This window comes from Henckelia pumila, unplaced genomic scaffold (genome assembly GCF_033568475.1).
Source record: "Henckelia pumila isolate YLH828 unplaced genomic scaffold, ASM3356847v2 CTG_461:::fragment_3, whole genome shotgun sequence".
In the NCBI taxonomy this organism is placed as follows: domain Eukaryota; kingdom Viridiplantae; phylum Streptophyta; class Magnoliopsida; order Lamiales; family Gesneriaceae; genus Henckelia; species Henckelia pumila.
Window position 1 is genome coordinate 8,985,967 of NW_027331831.1, and position 21,746 is coordinate 9,007,712.

Below are 21,746 nucleotides of genomic sequence, written 5' to 3' on the forward strand. Positions count from 1 at the left end.
AACAAAACAATACATCATTGTTTTAGTAAGGTCGCCATTTACTTGTATGCACAGGTAATCTACCGACATCAAGACATCAGCTGACCCCGAAATATCAACTGTATTAAGCAGTATGAGCTGATCAAAGCATGTCAACCGTTACTTGTCAACCGAGCAAAACATATCTACCGGCTAAGATATCTACTGAACTTCGAAGGGGGTCAACTACACGCTACATTTAGAAGTCACAAATTCCCAGTTCTCGAAAAGTTGACAAGACAACTTAAATACAAAGGACGAAGCATTTAAGGAGCCGTCTGATAAAGAAAGAAAATCATAAATAACATTTAATGTGAGCGACACATTGATTAGACAATTAAAGGCGCTCCCAGTACAAGATATTCAGAAGATACTATTAATATCTGACATCAGACGTTTTCCTACCGTTGACAGAAGAGAAAGACGTTGGAGAAAATTGATATAAATATCAGAGTCTTTCTACAAAGAAAAAGACCACGATTACAAAGAATTTGCATACTTGAGCTCTTGAATCTACTTTGAATACTCGACCGCTCATTCAACCCTTAGCTAAAAAGCATATCCCATCTACAAGGAGATCTTTTCAAGGGTCACTCAAATCCAGCTATTGTTTGAAAAACACTATCTGCTACAAGGATTTGATAGTCTAAGTTTTCAAGAAACTTAGACGTTTATCATCACCAACTGAAGAAAACTTTGATAAGAGCTTTAAATCTTATCACTGTAAATCTAGGAGTTTCATCTTGGGCATTGGATAAGTCCTAACTTGGATCGGGTGTATTGCAGAAGTTGTAATAACCAAAGTCTTCTAGTGAATCCTTCCGAGGTGGAAGAAGGAGTGACGTAGGAGATTGAGTTCCGAACATCCAGAAACATATCTGTGTTTATTTACGTTATCGCATTACAATATTCCATTACTATCATCTAGCATATTAAGAGTTGTTTCCGCACTATCAAAAGTAGCTCTTATACTTCTAGACAGCTAACAGAAAATCGGTTGAGTAAACTAACATTTGCTCAATCACATTTAGAATTAAAGATTATCATAAGTGTGTATTCACCCCCCTCTAGACACGCTAACGATCCCCAACCATAGATGATAAAAATATTTTATATCTATAATTTTTTCTCATATTTTATGAGAATATGATAGAAATCAATTAAAATATTGTATTGAATGATTCAAAAAATAAATGCACCAATTTAATGAATAAATAACACATTGATTCATCACAAATTGAATATCTCAAATTTGACCCCAATTTTTACACCATTTTTCCACACAATGCCCATGCAATTAATACATATAATTCATAGTTTTTGGGCAATGTGGTAAATAGACAATGCAAAAACTTTGTCCACTATTCATACTTTTATATTAGTAATAGATAATAAATAATAGATATATGAGTCGGATTGACCTACACTAAAAAAAATGCCGCTTGACGAAAAAAATGTTTTTTCGTCGCAAAAAACGTCGCAAATGCTGATTTGCGAAGTTTTTTACAATGGTTATGAAAGCATCGCATAATCGTCTGTCGAATGCACATTGCGACGGTTTTTTAAAAACCATCGCATATTTGCTACAGTTTTGTAAGGGATTAACCGTAGCAAAATTTGCGACGTTTTTTTAAAAAACCGTAACAACATGTACTATCGCAAATGTTGCAACAGTTTTTTAAAAACTAACATCTCACTCCCTTTGAAGTCCGGATAATTGTGGAATTATTTATTTTGCATTCATATCCTGTAAACAGACTCACAGGAATTTTTTTTTATCTATACATTTTTTAATCAAACAAACGAAGTCAATGGGTTATTTTTAGTAGGTAACATCTAGTCTAGAGCATGCCAACTAAAAATAATTATCCTAGTCATTCTCCGTCGTTGAATTTATATGTTTAATATGTGAATTATAGATATAGATGATTCAATTATTTATACGAAAAACCAACGTAGTAGACTGGACTCTTTCAACTCTCTAGAAAGAAAGTTCACAAATATATTTGTATGCTCTAATTTCAAATTCATCTCTCATCTTAGCAATTTCAGATTAATGAATTTCCACAAATCCAAATCCATAAATGCAAACGAATCTAATTAATTTCCATGGATTAAATTCATCCCTAACGTGAAAAAAATTAGAATTATGTATTTAATATTTTCAAGAATTTATTTCTTATCCATCTCAAAGTTCTAAAATTTTTCTTTGGTACAATGTAATTTAATATGTTTAACAATTTGTATATAACATCGATAAATGATTTGTTTGGATGTACTCATAAAAAGATTTGAAATTGCGATTAGCCGATTACTTTGTATTTTGTAATAAAATGAAGGGGAAAAGGACAATAAAAAACTATTCACAGCCGAAGTTTGTGTTTCTCATACTTCGTACATATCGTTGCGAAGACTTTGATCCTTGAATCTGTCAAACTCCCACTCCCAAAATCCATACTAGACTCTGCTCTTCTGCACTAATTCGGATTTCCATATATTTGCATATCTTTCTCTGTTATTTTTTCGAATCATTTCATGAATGCCTAAACATATTTTTGTCTCTAGAATATGGATATGAATCTTGGGAATGAGTTTACGGATGTTAGATTGACTGATGATGTTGTTAACAGCCAAAAAGATAATGAAAAAGATAATGATTCTGTGGATGAAGAGGTGATAAGGGTTTTAAAAGAAGCTTTGAATAAAGAAAATTTGGTGGAAAGAATTGACCTTTCTGGGCGCCAGCTGAAATTTCTGCCCGAACCATTTGGCAAGATTCGTGCTTTGGTGGTTCTTGATCTTTCGCAGAATAATCTTGAGGTTTGTATTATGATCCAATAATTTCATTTTCTTGTTAACTTGTGTTGGTTTGTGATGCTTGACGATTATTATTATTTTCCCTTTCGGTTTAAAAAGTCTGTTGCTTTCTTGATTTGGCTGCTGGAGGTAACGATAAATGAGAAAGGAGAGTGATACTAGTAGAATTTGGTGTTCAAGATTGAGTTTTAATATGAATTATTTCCTAAACAAGTAATTCGTAATTAGTTTGTACCTTTCGGCTTATGTATGGTGTTGACTGATCTGAAGCTTTCTTGAGTTATGGTTTGCTGAATTCAACAAGGAAACATGGGAAAAAAAGAAAACAAAAAAAGGAAAGAAAAGAAAAGAGAGAACTTGGTGGGATCGTGAGGTTCTTGTTTGAATTGATTAAAATCAGAAGGAAACAAGACCGTGGAGGATGAGATGGGCGTTAGCAGATCCGGACCTTTAGTGTGCTCGGCACTCGGTTTCTTAATTTTTTGTTAGGAAAATCTCAAATTTTCGTGCATAATTTGCCTGTGTGATGCATGACACTGAAAACCTGCTGAAGCTAGAAATTGGTAGTGTCCATATTAATTTAGCTGATCGGACCGTCCTAACGGGGAACGATCCTCCCAATCAATCAGAGTAAATTCTGAAAATTGAAACTGTTGTATAACCTTTGGGGATTCAAATCATAGTTTTGATGACTGTGTTATGAGTTGCACAAATCGATGATGGCTTTCTTTTACAGGTTTGGTTCGGTATTCTTACTTTAGACGAATAATTGCTTGTATGTGTTGAACTCAAGATTATTTGCAAAAAAAATTTTAGGTTTGGTGTCTCTGGAGTTGGTCCATTGTCCTATGGTTGAACATGAACAATCACTAAAACCATTGTTACTTTTGGAACTTTAGGCTTTGCAATGATCATGCAAATTTCAAACTGGAGTTGACTGGATTGTGCCAATCATCCTAACAAGCTTTATATGTTTTGTATATGTTATCTTTTTAACCAAATGATCCTCCCTTTCCCAAGGCTTCAACTTGGATGAATTCTCTTGAACTTTTTGGTTGTTCAGACGTGCCCCTGTTTTACTTTTTCGAAAATTTAAAATGGTATAATTGAGGGTCTTCTTCAGAGACTTGCACTTTCTGGTACAACAGTATGAAGAAACTGAAAACGGGTATCTGAATGACTACACACTTTTCCGAGGTGTAATATAACCAAGAAAGTGATTATTTTTTCCTGCTCGACCATTTGTTGGAACCAAGAAGTAGATCCATCAAAAATTCTTGTTGACGAGATTCTTCTTTTGTTCCAGGTCATTCCTGATTCAGTTTCAGGACTACAGAAATTGGAGGAGTTCAACGTCGCATCCAACCTTCTTGAAACATTACCCGATTCCATTGGCTTGTTGATAAATCTTAAAGTCTTGGATGTGTCAGGAAATAAGCTAAAAAAGCTCCCGGAAAGTATTGCTGGTTGCAGGTGAGACGCTGAAACCGATTAAATTCGGATGTACTAAACTGGCGACTTTCTGGTCTGACTAATTATATCCACTTTTATTCAACAGATCTTTAATTGAGCTGGATGCGAGCTTTAATAACTTGATGTTTTTGCCAACAAATATCGGTTATGGATTAGTGAATCTTCAGAAGCTCTCCATTCCCTTTAACAAGTTGAGAGCCTTTCCAAATTCCATCTGTGAAATGAAATCACTGATACATTTGGATGCCCATTTCAATGCAATTCACGGACTACCAAATGCGATTGGAAGACTTACAAATCTTGAAATTCTGAATGTCAGCAGTAATTTCAATGATTTAACGGAGGTGCCTGAAACAGTTGGTGATCTGAGAAATCTCAAAGAGCTCGATCTTAGTACCAACCAAATCCGAGCTCTGCCTGACTCAATATATCAGCTGCAGAATCTAACCAAGCTTCACGTGGACCAGAATCCACTTGTGATCCCTCCGTTGGAGATTGTGAATAAAGGGCTCCAAGCTATCATGGAATACATGACGAAGAGGCGGCTTGACATGTTAGAAGCTGAACAACAGAGAATTATACTCGAAAAAAATGCTGAAACGGAGACGGGATGGGTAGCATGGGGCACATCCACATTAAGTAACGTTTACACCGGTGTTTCTCAGACTGTTTCCGGGTATCTTGGAGGAAACGCCCCAAGGGATCCATATCTGGATCAGCAATTGTGAGTGGCAGCAACGACGATTGCTAAAAAAATAGGTAGCCTTTGTGTCTCTGAACTTGAAGTATGTATTGCTTATGAATCTATACATCTGCCTTTCAAATAAATTTACTGAATGAAGATTTGGTGGTTAAACCGCAGATTGATTTTGGAAATTTGTGTCTCAGGATTTTAAATCCTTGATTGTTCTTTCGTCATTTATTTTAATTAAAGAGGCCTAAAGTCAAGGACAAAAAAATTCTTTTTTAGCTGGAGACGAGTTTGTTAAATGTTGAACACTTGAACCTAAAATATTATTTCTAAATTTCCACTTTACATATTATCATGTACTGGAAACTGTGTTTATCATCTCGAAATAAAGTTATGAAAACAGAAATGAAGGCAAACAAATACTTCATTCGTCTCAAATATATAATAGTGTTTGAGAGAGCTTAGGAAGTACTTTTTAATTTTCATTTCACAAAATTTTCTCTTGAATCTAGCCTGCAAGAATGGACTTTTTTGTAATTTTTAGGGTAAATGGATGTTTTGGTAATATAACATTTTCTGTGACAATAATATCATTTTTTACGTATTATTATATTTAAATTTAAATTTTTATCTTTTACTACATTAATTGATTGCATTTATATAAAAAAAAAAAATTAGTTGAAAAAACATCCAATAATCTTCTACACTTTGTCCTACATATTTAAATTTAATAAATAAATATTTTATATTAACTATTACTCAAATTAACCATTAATATATCTTTTCACTTCTTATTTTTATTATAATCCAATAGAATCTAGTATTTATAAAATATTGATATAAAATAAACATTATTGATTTAAATATATTTTATTTTATTTTATTTTATTTAAAAAATATAACAGTACAAAAATATATTTTTAAAATATATTTGTATGCATAAATATTCATATTTTTTTATTAAAAAAAGGTAAATTCTTTGATTAAATTTAAGAGTGTAAATTTTTTAGCTAAACTAGTTCGACAACTTGAAAAAATATTATAAAAAATAAATTATCATAAGAAATATTTAATTATGGATACCAATATTTCTATTTCTAAATATAAATATTAAAAAAATTCTTCTTTCATCAAATTCCAGCACTTTGTGCAAGTATTAAAATATCATATTAAATTATTAAAAAAATACTATATGTATTTTATTTTTTTGTTTTAGAAAAAAATCAAGGGAATCTTTCTATTTGAAGCAAAAAAACCAAAGGCATTGTTATTACTATTTGTTGTTATTAAAACATATTGTTTTATCCATCTATTTTGCTTCTGCTTGTGACTCATTATAACCATGTTTTATTAATTTATTTTTGAAAAAATTAACACATATATAATGTTAAAGTGTTATTAAAAATATCACTTATTCAATTAATCACGATGCATACATTAATTTGAGATGATTTATACAATTTGTATATTTTTAATATTACTAGTACAGATAACTTGTGATATACGTTGACATCAATTACTGTCTACTGATGCATGTTAACAACAATCACTATTTTATATGGTTTTATTTTGTTTTATTTTATTATTTTTTAATTTTTAAATATAATTTACTCAACGCTATTTATTGGTATAACCTGACATCAAAAATTAATGATGAAATGCTGGACATTGTTGATGTGTTCGACACTATGTGAGACATTTAAATCGAAAAAGGTGCAAACACTTTCTCCGTATTCAGGAACGGACCTAAAAAATTCTGAAGCCAAATTTCATTATTGTTATCGTTCTAATTAACACTATATTAAGATAAATATTATAGTAAAATTATTTTAATTGAACAATTATGTATATGATTTAGATGGCTTGTATTTTTTTACAAAAAAAAAATAAGAAGAAGAAGAAGAATTATTAAATTTAAAAACTCATATTACAAATTAGTGAGATTGAGAGAGATTTTGACTAAATTAAAAGAGACATGGTGCTAACATCATATAGACATAAACCCCAATTTCTTTCACTCTTACTCGTGATTTCAGGCTGTTTTCAGGTCGAAAAATCATTTGTAGTTCAACGAGACTTTAATATAATACCCCAAATTACCCGTTGGTATTATTCCGGAATTGTAATATGTATCATGTGTGAGAGATTTAACTATGAATTTAATAGATTCTTTAGAATAGTCAATATATAAAAGAACCTAATTATTCATGATTTTTGTGAAACTAAAAATAACATATATTTTTATTGAATTCATGCTCTGCACAAAATATCGAATAAGAATTAATATTAAATTTTAAAAAAACTCAAATTTACTAATATAATCCAAAAACATGTGTTGCGGGTTTCGGTCGATGCTACCCCATTTGGATCTCTTTGCAGATCAATTGATTTTATCCAAACCATTGATTTTATCTGCAAAAATGATCCGAACCATTGATTTTGACTTCGGGATAATATCATCGTGTCGCGGATTCTGACGTGCTGAAAATCCGGCAAACACTGTCAGGGATTTTGACACGTGTCTTGGCCATCCAATGAGCTTTCAGTTTGCGTGTGATATGTCAGTTATTTTGACCAATCATTCTTTGATCAACCAATCAAATATGCATGTGTCTTTTTTTCTTTTCTTTGTTTTTTTTTAAGAGAATATGCATGTGTCTTTAACTTGCTCTTGCATGGAAACAAATAAAATAAAAAACTTGCTCTTGCACGGGAAATTCCATGTTCCTCCGGGAGAAGTACTCCCTCTAGGAATGTAAACGAGCCGAGCCGAAAAGTATCAGGCTCGGGCTCGGCTCGTTTGGTATATGTGGAGGCTCGAGCTCCAGCCGAGCTTTTGTAATAAAGCTCGGTTCGGTTCGGCTCGTTTATTGAATTGTAAGCTCGGGCTCGGCTCATTTATCATATGAAACGAGCCTAGCTCGAGTTTGGCTCGTTTTCAAGCTCGTTGGCTCGTTTAACTGGTTCGTTAAGCAAGCTCGTATTATGGCTCGAGTTTGGCTCGTTAAACAAGCTCGTTTTCAAGCTCGTTGGCTCGTTTAACTGGCTCGTTAAGCAAGCTCGTATTTTGGCTCGTTAAGTGGGCTTGGGCTCGGGTTCGAGCTCGTTTTCGAGCTCGTGAAGCTTAAATACAAAATATAAATCTCTATATAAACTAAAATTAAATTTTTCTTAAGAAAATAAAAATGACAAACATAAATAAAACTATAAAATTAATTATCAAATGTAGGTCATATGCAACAGTACACTACAACGATACACAATAACAATATAACATCATTACATTGTACATAAAAAAAACCCAAATTAGAAAAACCATTAGAAAAGTGCAAACTGCATCTCCAATAAAAATTAAATACATCCTGCAACCAACATTCTTCGCAACATCATCTCTAATAAAAATTAAAAATCATCATGCAATATAAAAAATAAAGTTAGTATCACAAAGTAATATAAGCAAGCAGAAAATTGAATACGACGACCATTTTTTAAAATACGTTTGTAATTTTAATTAGTTGTTATAAATATCGGTAATTTTAATTAGTTGTTATAATTATAGGTAATTTTAAATTACGACACGTTTATAATTTTGTATGTATCTAACGTATTGGTAATTATTATAATTATGAAAAACAATTTTTGAAAATAAGTTGTTGTTTTTGAAGAGTTATTCCATTCGCAAATGATGTATTAAGTCGTTGTCTGCAACAAAATTTTTGAAAATATTAAATTAAGTTTTGAAAATATTTTAACAAAAACTTCAGCCTACCACAAATTTATGGACACCTATATGGTGACATAGTTTTAAAACATCATTCTACATAATAATTCTAATGATCACATATAAACATCATATTATTTAACAAGAGTGAATTCATAGTTTTAACTTTTAAGTTTTAATCATAATAAAATTTGATTTTATAATTTGTTTGATAATTGAGAAGCTTATTTTTATTACCTATACCAATGAAATGATATTATTATTTCACAAATTCTTTTAATTATATATAATGATTTAATTATACCAATGTGTGATATGATTTATATCATAATATTTTTATCTCAATTATATATACCTAATTTTTTCTTCACATAGATAATAATATCATTAAAAGAAAATGTATAAAATGAATGAAAAAAATTGTTCTTGTATTTTCATGGCTAAATACATGCATGTATTTTTGTAAACAAAATTACTAAATACAACATAAATTATAAACCTATATACCTTCCATTTGATTAGGGTTGTATTATTTTGTTAATATAACCCGAAGTATGTCATAAAATTACAATCTAAAATAAAAAAAATATTATTTAATATTAAAATTTAAGATATTTTGTGTTCTACCTTAAACTTTTACTTGACAATCATAGACACCTAGTTGGTTAACAACTCATGTAACAATAACTGATTGAATGTACAAAGTGTTACATCAGTTGTTGTCCATGTAAGTGCTTAAGATTGTTGTCCGTATGATACCAAATATATATATATATATATATATATATATATATAATTATTACTAAAATGTAATTACCAATAAAAGAAATAAACATAATCAAATATATGTTTTTTGGTTCAAAATTTGATATAATATTGTCACTATTTTTTATTTTAACTAGTTTTTGTGTGCAAAAATATTCACAAACGATATAGATGCATAATAATGTATCTATTTTTTCTATAAAAATTTTAAATTTGATTAAATGTTATCATTATTTTTTAATTACACTTAACTTTTTTGTATCCATATATATGTGAAAATATCCATAAATTCTATCTGTAATGAAATTATGAATTTGGTTTCACAATTTGAAATTTGATCGAATATTATAACTAATTTTTTATTTTAGTTAATTTTGTGTCTCCATATCGTGAACATTTATATAAATGAAATATATACTAATATAAAAATTTTATTTTATATTTGATTAGATGTTATCACTTATCAGCAATTTTCTATTTATTGTAATATACTAATTTTTGTTTTAAAATTGAAAATTTGATATGATGTTATCACAATTTTATAATTTCAAACAAATGTTTCGTGTGCATATATATGTAAAAACAATATTAATAATTTTTACAATAATATTTTAAAAACAAATAAATTTATTATATCATATCAATACTTTGATATAAATTTCAAATACAAATCAAAATTTTATTATTTAAAAAAAACAAGTTTTTTCTAGGAATATTTAATTTAATTTTTAAAATATTATAGATTTAAATTTACTCAATGAGCATATAAATAACTAAACCAGCCGAGTTCGAGAAACTATATAAATTAATATATTTTCACAAGCCAAAAAAATGAGTCGAGCCCGATCCAGAACCTGAGCTCAAGCTGACGAGCCACTAAATGATCCAATCCCAAGTCCAAGCCTGAGCTCGCAAGCCACTAAACGAGCCGAGCTCGAGCCCGATCTGACGAGCCACTAAACGAGCCGAGCTAACGAGCCATTAAACGAGCCGAGCCCAAGCCCGAGCTAACGAGCCACCTAAACGAGCGGAGTTCGAGCTCGAGCTTCCGAGCCTATTAACGAACATGTTCGCGAGCTAACGAGCCGAACATCCTTAAGCTCGGGCTCGGCTCGTTAAAATTTTCGAGCTCAAAATTAAGCTCGGGCTGGGCTCAATAAGCTTAACGAACGAGCCCGAACGAGCTTTTTCACGAGCCGAGCTCCGAATAGCTTGCGAACAGTTCGATTCATTTACATCCCTAACTCCCTCTATGTCCAATGAATGACATGTGCCCTCATTTTGCTTTTTTTATTTTTTTTTTCTTTGTCCTCTTTGTTCAGTTTTTTTTTCCTTTTGTTTTTATAGTTTTCTTTGATCTTGGTTCTTTTATTTTTTTTTCCTTTTGTTTTTATAGTTTTATTTGATCTTGGTTCTTTTATTTTATCTATGTTTAGACATGAACGGTCGATTTTTTTTTATTTTTTTCCCTTATCATTTAATACATAAATTATGATGATAAAAGTAAAGATAAAAAGTATCCATAAAAAGCTACGTTGTTATTTGAATTTTTATTAAATTTTTTTTATTAAATTAAAAATGATAATACCTTTATATACGTTATCAAAAAGACTAATTTTCAAATTAGAGTTTGTAATGAAATTTAACTAAAATACTCATTTTATCCCTTATAACTCATATTTAATTATGGATAAAATGTGTACGCTATTTATATTTTATCAAAAAATGATCCTAATTTAATAGTATGTATCAATTAGGTCATTCATAAAATTTGATATATATATATATATATATTAGTAAAAGTGACGTGCGTTGCACGTGGGAATACTTTCTATTATCGATAAACGTTGTTAAATAAATGAGTTGAGACAAGAAGAGATAAATATGTAGTTAGTTAATAATTTTTATGATATTTAGTAAATATTAAATTCAATGCAATAATATGATATTTACAACATGTATAATAAAATGAGTGCGAAGAATCATTGTTGAAAAATTTTATATGTTACAAGTCTAATTGAATTTATAGACGTTGTTGCAAATAATAGTTATAACAAATACTATAATTTTGTATAAATTAGACATTAAAAAAATATATAATTTTTTTAAAAAAGAGAAAAATATATAATTTGATGTCGTGACATATTTAATAAATAAAATTTAAGAAAAAATATATCAAATAATATATAGTTTTGAAAAATTATTTTACAACTACTGGTTTTGAGAAAATAATAATAATAAAAATAATGCATTCTAAATTTTAAATTAAATTACAACGTCTTTTCTTGTTTACATAATAATTTTTTCTTCTTTCACGATTTTTAGTTTGTAGTCCATTTATAAAAAAAATTAATTCTCATCATTTTGATAATAATTTTTGTGATATTTTCTCTATCAATTATTTTTATTTTTATATCTTTATTCTTTGATTCTTTTGCTGGATTATGCTAAAAAAATTCTTTGCAAGAGTATAAATAATTTCATTGTTTCCTACGTCCATTCTTGTGTTATTGTCGTTAATAAAATAAAGTATATTTTATAGTAATTGGTAATATATATACTATTTGAAAGAAAAACTATTACATGTTTAGTTATGAAATCAATATAATCTTTAACATTGCAAATAATAAGTATTTTAAATACTTAAAAAAATATTTTGGTATTTCACGAGACTTTATAAATAATACTTTATAAAATATTTGAAATTTGATATTTTTAATAGCAAGACTATCTCATAATTTTTTTTTAAATGGTTTTAGCTTTTATGTGAAGGAGAATTAGTTAAAATTTTAATTTCAAATTTTATATATGTGATATGTATGTGTTGATGTATTTTTTTATTTCAAAATTTTATATAAAAAAAAAAATAATAAGAAGTGCTTCTCAAAATATCTCCCAAACACTATCTAAAAATTACAGAAGCAGTATTCTGAAGAAAGCGGTTGAGTGCTTTCAATTGCAAGTACTATTTTTTGACCAACCAATCACAATGCATGGCTCGTGACTTGAATTGCATCCCTACGTTATAAATACGTGAACTATTTGTTGAGAGTCCTTTGTTTTACAAAGTAAAAAAAAAATCAGGTGCATCAAATTCTTATCTAAATCGTTCAATAATTTTCCTCATTGTATTCGGAACATTTTCGTAAAGCTTCCACTCAAATTCTTTCCACGCCCGATGGTTCAAAAATGTCCATCAAATTACTCTTACGACAGCACAGCTCATCATCCAAATCTGGATGTGCATCTCAATTGGATGACAACTGTTCACACTTTTAAGTTTCCAATGACTTTTAACTTTGTTGGACTTGGAGATATGATGCAGGTGCCTATTGTGGATTTGATGGATGTTTCTGAACCAGCAGACGTACTGAGAAAGAGTTTTGGATAGAATCTTTACGAAAATGTTCTGAAGATAGTGAGAAGGCTCTGGCACGTCGAGGAACAAAAGGAGGAAGTGTTTATTAACTGAGGAAGCGGTTTTCAGGGAGGTGCAAAAGAGTTTGGTGAAGGAGGTGACAATGAAAACCGAGGAAGAGGTCAGAAAGATGATACATTAGGTTTTCCTTTTCAAAACTAGTTAAAATATCATTTTCATAAAAAAAAAAAAAATGCATTATACGAATGAAAAAAATTACTTTGAAATCATTTAAAAATATTTATATATCTTAAAAATTATGTAATCTTTCTTTTTATTATCGACCTCAATTATTTTTTTAATACTAAAAACCTAATTTATCATAATTTGATGACTTTGTCAATTTTTTTTGATGAACTTTTTTTTTCATTAATAAAAAAATTATGTAATAAAAATACATATTTTTCCTTACATTTAATTATAAATCATTTTTATTTTATACCTGGTATAAACAATATGTGAGTATTAAATATTATTAATAAGAAAGATATTTAAAAATAATAAGTAAAACAAAAACTTTTAAGTATGAAATAATATTAATTCTAGCCATTAGATCCAATTCTTAAATAATATTAGCCAAACACCCCGATGGAATTCTAAATCCTAAATTTCAAGTTCAATTCTAACTCCAATGGCAAAGAAAGTGACCTTAAGTTCGTCGGTTTCACTTCATTTACTTATTTTTGCAAAGCTACTGTGTGGAATCCGATCTGATATTTACCTAGCGCACGTGGAAAAAAGCAACTGTAATTTTCATCATCGTCGAAAAAATAAAATAAAAAAAATAGCTGGTAGCTGCAGGCACCATAAGATTTCTATCTCCTTTTAATTTTCAAATTTAATTGCTGCGTTTGATATAGGTAGTGTTTGGGAGAGCTTCTAGAAAACATTTCTCAGTTTCTCATTAACAAAATTTTATAAAATTACAAAATTTTGTTAATGAAAAGCTGAGAAATGCTTCCTATAAGCTCACCCAAAAAATACCATAAACTTGTCCACGTGTTTTTGTTTCGACCTCTCTCACATTGAATGAATGCTGCAGCAAGTCCAGTACACACACAAACGCAACTTTTAACTTCATATTATTTTAAAAAAAAAATTAGGTTTTTTTTAGCTCATTAATTATATTCCATATGTTTTTTGTTTGGAAAAATAGTCAATCAATAAATCCATTACCGGTTAATAATAATAATAATAATGCATGAGCTGGAAAAAATTGTCGATATACATTTACTACAAATTAAATTCGTATATTCATTTTCCAGATATAATATGACAAAATAAATATACTTATTATACCATTAATGCATGTGAATAGTGGATGTAATAATATTGATTCATATATATATTTTTAAAAAAGAGAAATCGAAACATGTCGCTTGAGCTATTATGTGATTTAAAAAATTTGAGTTGCATTGTTATCTATCAGTTATAGTTTTTGGTAGAACAACAAACGTTTGGACCTAAAATTACCTTTGGTAAAGTGACAAGCGTTAGGTTGCACAATTGGTATCAGAGTTAATGTCAAGACTCATGTGTTCGATTTTCACTAATTTCTAGGAGTGCAACTAATGAGAAGGAGATGCAATAGTTGTCTCAAATTGGTAGAAAAAATTGAAACATGGAGTTTCTATTGATGTGTGGTTTTAAATATTTGAGTTGCCCCATTACCATAAACTATAACTTGTAAATCATAAAAATCTTGGTCATACGTAAAGAATATTACTAAAAACTATATCTATATTATTACCTATCCAAAAGTGTGAATAAATTAAAAGAGTAAAGTTTTACAATTGTGAATCTACAACTTTTTCCTTTTACTCTACATAAATTTATGTAAAAATAAATACATATAAGAATATATGTAAGGCCCAAAAATATTAATTTATTAATTACGAGATTTATGATTTAAATTCCGAATATGAGAAAATATGAAGTTGAGAAATTTCAAAATTAGATATTTAAATTTCGGGTCGAAAATAGTTAATTTGAGGATTTTTCGGATTTTAAGATTTTAATATCCGGAATTCTTAAATTAAAAGATTAAAAATATTTGAATTGATATTTATGGAATTTAAGATGTAAATTCCAAGATTAGAAATATCAAGAATTGAATTTGAAGATGAAATCCAAGCCAGGACCTATTTGCAAATATTGAGAAGTTCAGGGACGAAAAGGCGATAAGGTTCGAAAGTATTTAATTTTAATTCGAGAATATTTAATTTGAGAATATTTAGAGTTTATAATTAAATTATAATATTCTTAAATTATTTAGAATTGAAATGAAATTAAATCGCTTGTTCGGGGACTGATTTGCAATTATGCCAAAGTTCAGGGACCAAAGTGCAATTTCCTTGCAACTTGATATGTTTAAACGTGTAAAGTAAGGAATTATCAGATATTCAGGCCAAAACATTCAGAAGCAAACGAGAGAGAAGAAAAGAAAGGGTTCCAAGACATTTTTGACCTTTCAAGCTTCGATAAAAATCGATCCGCCCGGTAGAATTTCCGATTGATCGTATATTTGCGATCACAGCTTCGAGTGCAACGTTTTGACGTAATTTTTATGAGTAATACCATGTTTGAATTTTAAGTTGTTGTTAGAATTAATATTTGATTGTATAAATGTGTTCGAGTATATACGACGATAATATATCTAATACGGATCGAGAAAAGATCGTTGTTTGGACGTGTTTTCGAATTTATGAAGAATTTTGAGAAATCTGAATTTTCTTGATTTATATGTACGTGGATGTGCTGCAAATTTGAGGAAGTTATAGTGTTAAGGTAGTGATGATATTGATGTTAATGTGTTTGGAATTTCGGTTTCGAACCGTTACGCCGTCGGTTTTGATTTTGGATTGAACAATCAAGTCATATAGTTGTTTCAGATTTGATGAGATACGAATGGGAGTGAAAGATGATGTTAAGCTATATTACTACTTCATTTCAGAATTGAATGTGAAGATATCGAAGTCGAATCGACGAGTTCGAGCTGTTTGAACAATCAAAGTTGAATCAAGCATTTGATCAACTATCACCTTCGATGAGCAAGTTTGGCATGAATAGAAGTTTAAATACGCCATCAGATTGAAGCTAGCAAGCATGAATATGTCAATACGACGATTGAAAGGTATGATTCGACATTATCCTCTCCAGGTAGAACAACTCGAGAACGTGGTGGCTTTCGAATTTTCCTAAAATCACATACTTATCTGGTTAAGTGCTCTTATGTGATTTATTTGTTATTGTTGCTATGAATGATTATTGAATTGTGTGTTCAAGATGTTTATCAGTATTTGTATGATTTAATGCATCAAGATTATGTTGCATTCATTTTGAACCATACCTTGAAAAGCACAGAGGGCTGATTGGCCTAGAGTGCATATGACGTTTGGAGGGATGTAGTTGAGTGGTAGGGAATGTAGATTTACTTCCAAAGCTAGAAGACTTACTATAGTTACACCAAAATCAGGGGAATTGAGATATTTAACGCCACCTCGATTGGGTAAGTTGGTGGTCGGTTAAAGATTTTATTTTCCCGGGATCCCAAGAACTAAGATTTATTGGTATCAGATTTGATTGCCTATTCCTTGAAACATGCATTGCATTTATGCATTAACTTAGAGATTTCTATGGTTTAGAATATGCAATTATAAATGCTAGAATGTTGTGATATGCCATTCTAGATATGAATGTATTGATATGCTTGATATGATATTGCTTTAGATGAATAACTATGCTTTAAGGATTTAAGAATGGAGTCTATTTCTATGCTTACACGTTGTTACATGTTTTGATGATTTAGAATTCTTATAGCATATAGATTCAATAAGATTATATGGTGTATATGCATGTCTTTCATACTGAGATTTATTCTCAACGGAGTTATCCGGTTGTTGCTTTATTTGTATGTGTGCATTGCATCAGGTTTGGGGCATGAGCGAGTCAGATGTGGCTTGGATAGCTCAAGATTGAGAAAAATTAGCATGTGGTGACTTCGGGCTAAGAATAGATTGCTGTCAAATGCATGTTAGAAGGTGTTGGTTTAGTTTGAGCTCTGAAAACTTAGAATTGAGTTTATTGTATTGCACCTCAGAAACATGTATGAGATTTGAATGTTTTAAACTTCATGTTGTAGCTTGAATTATGCATTTAGATCATGTTAGATTTTATGTAAGATGGTTCTATGCTGAATTATACTGTAGAATTGCATTTTGACAGCAAAAGATGCCAAAGTGGAAGTTTCTGCCACTCCGGGCGCACCCGCGCTCGTATGTAAAAAAAAAAAAAATTGGTTTTTTTAGTGACTTGTTTTTGCGTCGCCAAATGTCTTGGATTAGTTTCATTTAATGATACTTATTCATTAATTTCCCCTTAAGATGATATTAGCACCCGAGGTCCCCACATTAAGTGGTATCAGAGCATAAAGACTTGGACTAAGATAGAAGTTGAGCGGGGTAGATTGAGTCGCATGCATTTATAGTATTGCATGATTACTTGATTTGAAGAATTGTATGCGAATATGATTAATGATTGAACACTGCTTGCTTTACTGATAAGAGAATTACATGTTGATATGATGATATGCATGCATGATTTATTGAATTTATCCGACTAAGTGAATTCGTTGCAAGCATGTATTATTTGAAAAGCATGAGAATTAGCAAGCATGTGTTATATTCAGAAGCATGAGATTATATGTATGTTATACTGAATTGTATTTTATAATCTCTACATTATATATTGCTTATGTTATAGAATAAGACAGATTTTGCAGACAGAACAAGTACCTCAGACAGAACAAAGCAGTGTTGTGGTACGTTTGTGAACCGATAGATATGATGATTGTACAGATGAGAATGTTAGATGAACAACTCCAGAGTTATTAATCACCAACTCAGAAAGATATATGCTATGTCTAAAAAGGGGTTGAGTTGAAAAGCTGGATCAGTTGTTCAAGTGTAGAATATTCAGATGAACATAGAACCAGTCTGATTTTATATCAACTTCATGGCTTAGCAAGAATTTGGTGAATTGTACAAAAGAGCTTGTTGAAGAGCATACGTACTGAAATTGTTTGGCAGGAAAGTAAAAATAATTGTTTCTTTTTGTATTGGATAGAGAAGATAGAAAAGTAGAATTTGCAGAACAGAAGCATACCAACATGAGTTGATTTAACGCCAGTGATAGAATAAAGAAACCACGAACCGGTTATACGAGGCAGAGTTGAATTTTATTCACGCCTCTGTAATTGAGAAAACTATGATCATCACCTCCACGACAGATTTCATAGCAGTATAGCTATGAAGCAAGAGATAGTGACAACAACATCAAAGATCGATTCAGCTTAAAAGCCAGCATATGAAGAATATGAGAATAGCTCCCCTAGCTGAAACAGATCAAGAGAAAATTCGAATGATAGATAATCTCATAGGCAATAATCGAGTACAGAAGATTGGGCTCAAGTTGTAACAGATACTTATTTCAAGTAAGTAAGTTAATTTTCTTTAACCTGCTTATATATTGATTGTATAGCATACATTCATAGATCAGTGATTTGTTATGCTATAATCCTTATCTGTTGAGCCTTTATTACTTGTATTTGCTGAGATGTTATCGTTGAATAGATGGAACACATTTACAAGATTAGTCAGAAAAGATGAAATACAGATTTGGGGAAATAAGATTAAATTTGACCATATAAAATTTAGGGTACTAAGCTAAGATGTGTTAACGATATTAATGCAAGAACTGGGTATCAGTCAACAACTGATTGAATCCGTTCAATGATTAAGCAACAGAAATAACTAGAGATTTATGATATGAGTTTCAGCAAGTAAGATTTTGTTTATTTCGGTACTGGTTATAGAAAGATTAAAGTAGAAGAATGTCGGAAGAATTCTAGTTGATGTACTGAATTAGTATAGAACTAACCTAGAAATGACAGATATGTCAGTGGTTAGACTATACAGAAATATTCAGATGACATATTCCGAGCTTTTTACGACATGAACGAAGTTCTATATAGAGTAGTGTTTAGTACGAAGATCTTATGACAACTCGTATAGAAAAATGCTACTTGACTTTAAGAACTCCAGAAATAGCAGAAGAGTGATGAATGAAGAATTATTCGAGTACCGAATTGTCGATGCATTAAGTCGAAAAGATGATATTCGACTATTGTCATGCAGAAAGTTAGAGATAAACTCATATCAATATAGAATAAGAAAAATCAGTTACAGTAGAGCTATTCTTCAATTTTGCTGAAGCTATTCCATCATAAAAATCACGATTCTTGAATTTCATGATATCGATTATGAGGTTTTTGTATTCGACCTCGATCGATTTTGATTGACTCTTATTCCTTTGCTAGAGTCTGATTTGATTTACTCTCTTTAAGTTTTGATATGCAAGTGAGTTGTTTTCACTGTGCAGATTTCACTAAATGATTTATATATATATATATATATATATAATAGATGTTGAATCCTGACTTTTGATGATAACAAAACAATACATCATTGTTTTAGAAAGGTCGCCATTTACTTGTATGCACAGGTAATCTACCGACGTCAAGACATCAGCTGACCCCGAAATATCAACTGTATTAAGCAGTATCAGCTGATCAAAGCATGTCAACCGTTACTTGTCAACCGAGCAAAACATATCTACCGGCTAAGATATCTACTGAACTTCGAATGGGGTCAACTACACGCTACATTTAGAAGTCACAAATTCCCAGTTCTCGAAAAGTTGACAAGACAACTTAAATACAAAGGACGAAGCATTTAAGGAGCCGTCTGATAAAGAAAAAAAATCATAAATAACATTTAATGTGAGCGACACATTGATTAGACAATTAAAGGCGCTCCCAGTACAAGATATTTAGAAGATACTATTAATATCTGACATCAGACGTTTTCCTACCGTTGACAGAAGAGAAAGACGTTGGAGAAAATTGATATAAATATCAGAGTCTTTCTACAAAGAAAAAGACCTCGATTACAAAGAATTTGCATACTTGAGCTCTTGAATCTACTTTGAATACTCGATCGCTCATTCAACCCTTAGCTAAAAAGCATATCCGATCTACAAGGAGATCTTTTCAAGGGTCACTCAAATCCAGCTATTGTTTGAAAAACACTATCTGCTACAAGGATTTGATAGTTTAAGTTTTCAAGAAACTTAGACGTTTATCATCACCAACTGAAGAAAAGTTTGATAAGAGCTTTAAATCTTATCACTGTAAATCTAGGAGTTTCATCTTGGGCATTGGATAAGTCCTAACTTGGATCGGGTGTATTGCAGAAGTTGTAATAACCAAAGTCTTCTAGTGAATCCTTCCGAGGTGGAAGAAGGGGTGACGTAGGAGATTGAGCTCCGAACATCCAGAAACATATCTGTGTTTATTTACGTTATCGCATTACAATATTCCATTACTATCATCTAGCATATTAAGAGCTGTTTCCGCACTATCAAAAGTAGCTCTTATACTTCTAGACAGCTAACAGAAAATCGGTTGAGTAAACTAACATTTGCTCAATCACATTTAAAATTAAAGATTATCATAAGTGTGTATTCACCCCCTCTAGACACGCTAACGATCCCCAACCATAGATGATAAAAATATTTTATATCTATAATTTTTTCTCATATTTTATGAGAATATGATAGAAATCAATTAAAATATTGTATTGAATGATTCAAAAAATAAATGCACCAATTTAATGAATAAACAACACATTGATTCATCACAAATTGAATATCTCAAATTTGACCCCAATTTTTACACCATTTTTCCACACAATGCCCATGCAATTAATACATATAATTCATAGTTTTTGGGCAATGTGGTAAATAGACAATGCAAAAACTTTGTCCACCATTCATACTTTTATAGTAGTAATAGATAATAGATAATAGATATATGAGTCGGATTGACCTACACTAAAAAAAATGCCGCTTGACGAAAAAAATGTTTTTTCGTCGCAAAAAACATCGCAAATGCTGATTTGCGAAGTTTTTTACAATGGTTATGAAAGCATCGCATAATCGTCTGTCGAATGCACATTGCGACGGTTTTTTAAAAACCATCGCATATTTGCTACAGTTTTGTAACGGATTAACCGTAGCAAAATTTGCGACGTTTTTTTAAAAAACCGTAACAACATGTACTATCGCAAATGTTGCAACGGTTTTTTAAAAACTAACATCTCACTCCCTTTGAAGTCCGGATAATTGTGGAATTATTTATTTTGCATTCATATCCTGTAAACAGACTCACAGGAATTTTTTTTTATCTATACATTTTTTAATCAAACAAACGAAGTCAATGGGTTATTTTTAGTAGGTAACATCTAGTCTAGAGCATGCCAACTAAAAATAATTATCCTAGTCATTCTCCGTCGTTGAATTTATATGTTTAATATGTGAATTATAGATATAGATGATTCAATTATTTATACGAAAAACCAACGTAGTAGACTGGACTCTTTCAACTCTCTAGAAAGAAAGTTCACAAATATATTTGTATGCTCTAATTTCAAATTCATCTCTCATCTTAGCAATTTCAGATTAATGAATTTCCACAAATCCAAATCCATAAATGCAAACGAATCTAATTAATTTCCATGGATTAAATTCATCCCTAACGTGAAAAAAATTAGAATTATGTATTTAATATTTTCAAGAATTTATTTCTTATCCATCTCAAAGTTCTAAAATTTTTCTTTGGCACAAATATTTTTAACAATTTGTATATAACATCGATAAATGATTTGTTTGGATGTACTCATAAAAAGATTTGAAATTGCGATTAGCCGATTACTTTGTATTTTGTA

The 21,746-nt window shown here is 30.3% G+C and overlaps 1 protein-coding gene across 1 annotated transcript; it reads left to right on the forward strand.

The window, feature by feature from the left end:
* Positions 1 to 2,346: 2,346 nt before the first annotated feature.
* On the forward strand, positions 2,347 to 5,207 carry LOC140871843 (uncharacterized). The gene is made up of 3 exons (XM_073274581.1): positions 2,347 to 2,838; positions 4,142 to 4,308; positions 4,394 to 5,207. The coding sequence occupies exons 1-3, from the start codon at positions 2,587 to 2,589 to the stop codon at positions 5,034 to 5,036; spliced, it is 1,062 nt and encodes a 353-aa protein (XP_073130682.1). The 5' UTR covers positions 2,347 to 2,586; the 3' UTR covers positions 5,037 to 5,207.
* The last annotated feature ends 16,539 nt before the right edge of the window (positions 5,208 to 21,746 follow it).

Bases quoted from the DNA above. Each gene is read 5' to 3' on its own strand.
- LOC140871843 (XM_073274581.1), top strand. From the start codon at position 2,587: ATGGATATGAATCTTGGGAATGAGTTTACGGATGTTAGATTGACTGAT. The intron at 2,839-4,141 runs GTTTGTATTATG...CTTTTGTTCCAG, and splicing joins TTTCGCAGAATAATCTTGAG to GTCATTCCTGATTCAGTTTC. The intron at 4,309-4,393 runs GTGAGACGCTGA...TTTATTCAACAG, and splicing joins GAAAGTATTGCTGGTTGCAG to ATCTTTAATTGAGCTGGATG.